At 47.5% G+C, this 7500-nt stretch overlaps 1 protein-coding gene across 2 annotated transcripts in view; it reads right to left on the reverse strand.

Annotated features, from left to right (window-relative positions):
• LOC128381586 (cGMP-dependent protein kinase 1-like) overlaps positions 1–7500 on the reverse strand; it is a 40583-nt gene that overhangs the window by 28661 nt on the left and 4422 nt on the right. For both annotated transcript variants that reach the window (XM_053341629.1, XM_053341630.1), the window contains exon 2: positions 3808–3974. In XM_053341629.1, the coding sequence (XP_053197604.1) occupies positions 3808–3974 (167 nt within the window). The remainder of the gene's footprint in view (positions 1–3807; positions 3975–7500) is intronic.

A 7500-nucleotide genomic window follows, 5' to 3' on the forward strand; every position in this document is an offset into this window, starting at 1 on the left:
CACACACACACACACACACACACACACACACACACACACACACACACACACACGCACACACACACACACACGCACACACACACACACACACACACACACACACACACACACACACACACACACACACACAGAAACAATTTTTACTTTTTTGTAATTGTGTTTTCTTTTCTTTCTTTTCTCTTAACTTTTGCTGAAGCCTAAAATAAACATTTTAAATTGTGTGGATCACAATATAATTAATACAACTACACACACACACACACACACACACACACACACACACACACACACACACACACACTCACACACACACTCAACATAGAGGGCTTTTCAGGCTGATTTGCTGATGAGTTAACCTTTAATATGAAAATCAGTCCAAAACGATATTATTCATATTGTGTGGATGTTCTCTTAAATTCAGCAGGAGTGTGTGAGTGTGTGTGTGTGTGTGTGTGTGTGTGTGTGTGTGTGTGTGTGTGTGTGTGTGTGTAATCTGCTGATATAAATGTCATCGTTTATTCACACCGCTCTCTGCCGCCCACCGACTCCGAGGCTCGGCCATCTGGAGGACCGTTGTTGAGCCGCCGTGGGTCCAAAAAAAACAATGACATTAAAAAAAAAGAGAAAATTAATAAAAGTTTAAAGTGAATCAGCTGATCGATCGCACCTTTACACCAGGAAGCTGCTTCAGGTCAAACCACGTCACGGCTCAAATACGAGTTAACATCCGGACAAAGTGATGAAAGTGTGACGGTTTCAGTGGGAGGATCACGTTAGCGAGCCGCTTATATAACACACTAACCTCAAACACACTATAAATATAACAAAGAGCTCAGTGTGAGGGAGAAAGGAAGGAAAGGAAGGAAGGAAGGAAGGAAGGAAGGAAGGGAGGGAGGTTTCAGTGGGAGGATCACGTTAGCGAGCCGCTTATATAACACACTAACCTCAAACACGCTATAAATACAACAAAGAGCTCAGTGTGAACACAGCACAGCGAGGAGAGAAGAGACGAGGAATCACATGAACCTGACGTCACCGCTCTGAAAACACAAAGTTATATCGTTTAACGTGAATAAAAATGTACGTTAATAAAAGTTGATGCTAACGGCAGGATAAAAGCCTCCACAGGGGGGCGCCGAAGAGCTGGAGGGGAAGATACTGCCTTAAGGGTCAGTGATGTTTGTTTGTTGTGTCCATGTGGACCCGTACTGTCCTCTTCCTCTTATCCTGGTCGGGTCGGGGGGGCAGCAGCCTAAACAGGAAGCTCAGACTTCCCTCTCCCCAGCCACTTCATCTAACTCTTCCCGGGGGATCCCGAGGCGTTCCCAGGCCAGCCGAGAGACATAGTCTCTCCAGCGTGTCCCGGGTCTCCTACCGGTGGGACGGGCCCTGAACACCTCACCAGGGAGGCGTCCGGGAGGCATCCTGACTAGATGCCCGAGCCTCCTCATCTGGCTCCTCTCGACGCGGAGGAGCAGCGGGTCTACTCCGAGCTCCCTCCGGATAACTGAGCTTCTCACCCTATCTCTAAGGGAGAGCCCAGCCACCCTACGGAGGAAGCTCATTTCAGCCGCTTGTACCCGCCATCTTGTTCTTTGGGTCACGACCCAAAGCTCATGACCAGAGGTGAGGGTAGGAACCCAAAGCTCATGACCAGAGGTGAGGGTAGGAACCCAAAGCTCATGACCAGAGGTGAGGGTAGGAACCCAAAGCTCATGACCAGAGGTGAGGGTAGGAACCAAGACCGACTGGTAAATCCAGAGCTTTGCCTTTCGGCTCAGCTCTCTCTTCACCACTACGGATCTGTGCAGAGTCCGCATTACTGCAGACGCCGCACCGATCCGCCTGTCGGTCTCACGCTCCATCCTTCCCTCACTGTGAACAAGACCCCGAGGTACTTGAACCCGATCCGGAGAGTGCACTCCACCCTTTTCCGGTTGAGGACCATGGCCTCGGATTTGGAGGTGCTGATTCTAAACGTATGAATAACTTCACACATTCTTTTTTTCGTGGACCCAGCATCAAATTATATAATATATTGATTATATTGAACTGGGCGTAACCTCCATGATGTCTTGCTGCGGAGTTCAGTCTGAATTTATCTAGAAAACCAACAAAAATACTAAATGTACATTTTAACAAACCTGATTCTGCTTTTAAAACTAGTTTAACTGATTTATGAATTCATCATCTTGTTAATGATCTTATTACTGAGACATTTCAGATGTCATCGCCCCCAAAATGACCTCACGGTACTAAAAGCTCAGCAACATCACCGCCTCTCGTTCTTTAACTGGTTGAGCTGTCAGGGTTAGATGTTCCTCACTCGGCTGCTTGTGTTTTTATTTATTTACACATTTATGCTAAACGACCCTCCTGTGAGTCAGTATGCACAAGCTGTGTGTGTGTGGAAAGAAGGAAGGAAGGAAGGAAAGATAGATGGAAGGAAGGAAGGAAGGAAAGATGGAAGGAAGGAAGGAAGGAAGGTAGGAAAGAAGGAAGGAAGGAAGGAAATATGGAAGGAAGGAAAGATGGAAGGAAGGAAGGAAACTGGGCCGGTTCTGGCCCACGGGCCTCATGTTTGATTTCTGATGAACGTTTTAATCACTGATCTGATAAAACATGTGGTTTCAGACTCCTAACCCTGAACGGCAGAGCGAGGAGACGTTCAGCAGCCTGCAGCGTTCTGACACGTTACGCAACGTAGAGATGAGCAGCAGCTGAGGAACAAGCGTTCGGTCTGAAGGTCGGACGGAGCTGCAGGAAACTTTCTCCTGGTTCTGTTTCAAATGTCAAAACGCTCAGAGCCTCTAAAGAAGTTCAGCTTCTCTCTGAAAGGAACCGGGTCACTTCCTGAGTTCACGTCTAACACACCAACACGCTTATTAAATATAAAGCTGCAGAAAGAAACGTATACATGGGACCCGGAGGAACTTCTCTGGTCAAGGAAGGACAGGAGGAAGGAAGGAAAGAAGGAAGGGAGGAAGGAAAGGAGGAAAAGAAAGAAAGCAACATATCAGTGGGACCGGAGGAACTTCTCTGCTTTCTGAGCAGTTTGATGATTTTTTTTAATCAACAGATAAAACTGGGAACTTTATTTTGGAGGAACTTCTCTTCACAAACAACAGATTCAGATAAAAGAAAATAAATCCTACAGAGATGAAAGTTCAAGTTCAAACACTTTCTTTACTCAGATTCAGGTCAGAGTCAGAAACATTTCAACCCAAACGACTCGGAGACAGAAAGGTCTGAAACAAGGGGTTGAGCATAGCTCAGTAGGTAGAGCACCCGTCCCCATGTGTTGAGGCTACAATCCTCACTGCAGGCAACCCCGGATCTACAGCTCCAACGTAGAGCAACACAACCAACACTAACCTAACAAGTGGACTAGTCCAACATGGACACAAAGGGGGGACACTGACCAACAAGTGGACTAGTCCAACACGGACACAAAGGGGGGACACTGACCAACAAGTAAACCATCAAATCATCTATAATAAACTAAATTAACTTACTAAGTTCACTCAGACCTATTTACCAAGAAATAAAATAATATTTCCTTCCTTCCATCTTTCCTTCCTTACTTCCTTCCTTCCTGTTTCCTGTTTCTAACCAAAAGAATAAAGAGTCCATTAACAAATCAAACAGAAACTTTAGGCTCTGGGGTTTTTCCCGCCTTTCCCCTTTCCCCATCTTCAGCATGGCTGCATCACATCCTGCTCTCAGGTAGTTACACCATGAAGACAGAGGACGCGTCCATGTGGGACAACCCTAACCCAGCTGTGAGTCTAAACCCCTTTGACCCACCTTCCATGACGTAGACCAGCGAGCCCACGTCGCCCTCCTTGATGATGCAGGCGTCCTTGCCGTAGTCCACCGGGTACATGCAGTCCACGATCTCCTGGATCTGGGACAGCTCCAGGTTCCTCATGAAGTCGTTGTCCAGGATCGCGTCTTTGATCAAGTCCTTGGACCTGCAGGACCAGAGCAGACCGGATCAGAGCGGACCAGATCAGGTCAGAACAATGGAAATACAGAAAGCATAGATTAAAAGGGTTAGGGTTTTATTTTGACTTATTAACTTTTTGAAGTAACATCATTGTTATTTCATCACTTCTGCAAACTAACAATAAAGCATCTGCATTTAAAGTCGAGGTTCCTCTTTGTGTTTCTAACCAGCAGCAGAAATGACGGATTCTGTCCTCTAGACTCTGAAATCAATATTTCCCCAGAAGCAGCAAAAATAAACTTTCAGCTTTCATATTTTCTAGCAGCTGTAGAAAGGAAATAAAGAGAGAGAGAGAGAGAGAGCAGTGGGCGAGTGAGCTAGAGAGGAAGTAAAGAGAGAGAGAGCAGCAGGGGGCGAGTGAGCTAGAGAGGAAGTAGAGAGAGAGAGAGAGAGAGAGAGAGAGAGAGAGCAGTGGGCGAGTGAGTTAGAGAGGAAATAAAGAAGAGAGAGAGAGAGAGAGAGAGCAGTGGGCGAGTGAGCTAGAGAGGAAGTAAAATGAGAGAGAGCAGCAGGGGGCGAGTGAGCTAGAGAGGAAGTAGAGAGAGAGAGAGAGAGAGCAGCAGTGGGCGAGTGAGCTAGAGAGGAAGTAAAGAGAGAGAGAGCAGCAGGGGGCGAGTGAGCTAGAGAGGAAGTAAAGAGAGAGAGAGAGAGAGAGAGCAGTGGGCGAGTGAGTTAGAGAGGAAAGAGAGAGAGAGAGAGAGAGAGAGAGAGCTGTGGGCGAGTGAGTTAGAGAGGAAATAAAGAGAGAGAGAGAGAGAGAGAGAGAGCAGCAGTGGGCGAGTGAGCTAGAGAGGAAATAAAGAGAGAGAGAGAGAGAGAGAGAGAGAGAGAGAGAGCTGTGGGCGAGTGAGAGCAGTGGGCGAGTGAGTTAGAGAGGAAATAAAGAGAGAGAGAGAGAGAGAGAGAGAGCAACAGTGGGCGAGTGAGTTAGAGAGGAAGTAAAGAGAGGGAGAGAGAGAGCTGTGGTGAGAATAAAGGAGAAACTGAGATATTATTTTCTAAAATAAAGTCGCCCACACAAACAGGAAGCTGCTGCATGGACTCCAAACTAAACTCAAACTAAGATCTTTACAACACGAGGCCGCTAGTGCTCATGGGAAATGTAGTCTCTCCACTTCTGCTTGTGTCCACCGGAGGCGCTGAAGTCAGTAGAGAATGAAAGCTCCACACATCCGTCTGCATTAAACTCATTTATCCTATTACATCTGAAATTGAGTTTAATCTTTTTGTCTTTTCTAAAGTACACAGATGTAAATTCTCAATTAGAGTTTCATAATTAGATATTTAGCTCAGCAGCTGGTGCCAAACACAACCTCTGCTGCTGTCTGTCAGATATCTGCAGAGCGGCTCGTCCCTCCGGCAGAGAGATGAAGATATCACAGCCAAACGTTTCCTTCCTGTCAACTCAGTGAAAGAGAGGAAGAGATAAACCCTCCTGTTGTCCTTGAGTTGAGAGGAAGGAAGGGAGGGAAGGAGGGAGGGAGGGAGGAAGGAAAGGAAGGAAGGAGGGAAGAAGGAAAGGAGAGTGGAAAGAAAGACAGAAGGAGGTAATTAAGGAAAGGAGGGAAGGAAGAAGGAAGGTAAGGAGGGAGGAAGGAAGGAAGGAAGGAAGGAAGGGAGGGAGGAAGGAAGGGTGGGAGGAAGAAGGAGGGAGGAAGGAAAGGAGGAAGGAAGGAGGGAGGAAGAAAAGAAAGAGAGAAGGAGGGAAGGAAGGAAAGCAGGGAAGGAGGAAGGAAAGAAGGAAAGGAGGGAGGAAAGAAAGAGAGAATGAGGGAGGAAGGAATAAGGAAAGGAGGGAGGAAAGAAGGAAGGAAAGAAGGAAAGAGGGAGGAAAGAAAGAGCGAAGGAGGGAAAGAGGGAACAGTCAAAGGGTCAATTTGACCCGGGAGGACGACACGAGGGTTAAAAAGATGAAACTCAGACACTAGGGCTGCTCGATTATGGTTATTAACCCTCCTGTTGTCCTCGAGTCAAGGAAGGGAGGAAGAATGAAGAGGGAGGAAGGAAGGAAGGCAGGGAGGGAGGAAGAAGGAAGGTAAGGAGGGAGGAAGGAAGGAAGGAAGGAAGGAAGGGAGAAGAAATCACCTCGTCCAGCTATCGACTGGAGCAGAGTTTTGTTTTGTGTTTTTTTGTCTCTGAGATTGAAACTGATCTGAAGTCAGTTACAGGCCGCTCATGTAACAGAGCTTCCTCTCAACCAATGATTAAAGATTTAATCAGCCTCCAAAACCCAGAGATCCAGCGTCCATCTGGAGCCTGCAGCCCGTCCACATCATAATCCTGATGATTACAGCTCAGCCAGACACCGTCCCACTCTCTCTGTCTCTGTCTCTCTGTGTCTCTCTGTGTCTCTCCGTCCCACTCTTTGTGTCTCTCTGTGTCTCTCTGTGTCTCTCTGTGTCTCTCTGTGTCTCTCCGTCCCACTCTTTGTGTCTCTCTGTGTCTCTCTGTGTCTCTCCGTCCCACTCTTTGTGTCTCTCTGTGTCTCTCTGTGTCTCTCCGTCCCACTCTTTGTGTCTCTCTGTGTCTCTCTGTGTCTCTCCGTCCCACTCTCTCTGTCTCTGTCTCTCTGTGTCTCTCTGTGTCTCTCCGTCCCTCTCTCTGTGTCTCTCTGTGTCTCTCTGTGTCTCTGTCTCTCTGTGTCTCTCTGTGTCTCTCTGTGTCTCTCCGTCCCACTCTCTGTGTCTCTGTCTCTCCGTCCCTCTCTCTGTGTCTCTCCGTCCCACTCTCTGTGTCTCTGTCTCTCCGTCCCTCTCTCTGTGTCTCTCTCTGTGTCTCTCCGTCCCTCTCTCTGTGTCTCTCCGTCCCTCTCTCTGTGTCTCTCTGTGTCTCTGTCTCTCTGTGTCTCTCTGTGTCTCTCTGTGTCTCTCTGTGTCTCTGTCTCTCTGTGTCTCTCTGTGTCTCTGTCTCTCTGTGTCTCTCTGTGTCTCTCTGTGTCTCTCTGTGTCTCTCTCTGTCTCTCTCTGTCTCTCTCTGTGTCTCTCTGTGTCTCTCTGTGTCTCTCTGTGTCTCTCTCTGTGTCTCTCTCTGTCTCTGTGTCTCCTTCTACTTCAGATAGAGAGTTTGAGTTTATGTGACAGAAGGAAACATATCAGCCAATAAAAACTCATCAGATGTGTTAGAACATCAGCTGTTTTAACACCACATTTATTTACATTTAGTCAAATTGAAGTCTAATCTGAGCAGCTGCTGAGTTAAACCACAGACTGTATAAAAGACGTAACAACTGTGACGTCACCCATTGGTTTGTGGACTGCTGCTCGGAAGCCAATAGTTTCTAATCTAGGCAGCGCCATCTTGAAAATTTCAGGTGCATGCTGGGAAAACTAAAAACACGGATTCTACTTATATGGGCATGAGGCCGGGCCATGGGCAGAGAGGGGAGGTTGCTATGGTTACGAGGGCTGGATCTCGAGGCCATGGGCGGAGCAGGGAGGTTGCTATGGTTACGAGGGCTGGATCTGGAGGACGTTGGTCAATCAACCTGTCAA

The sequence above is a fragment of the Scomber japonicus genome, chromosome 20 (genome assembly GCF_027409825.1).
Source record: "Scomber japonicus isolate fScoJap1 chromosome 20, fScoJap1.pri, whole genome shotgun sequence".
Classification (NCBI taxonomy): Eukaryota; Metazoa; Chordata; class Actinopteri; order Scombriformes; family Scombridae; genus Scomber; species Scomber japonicus.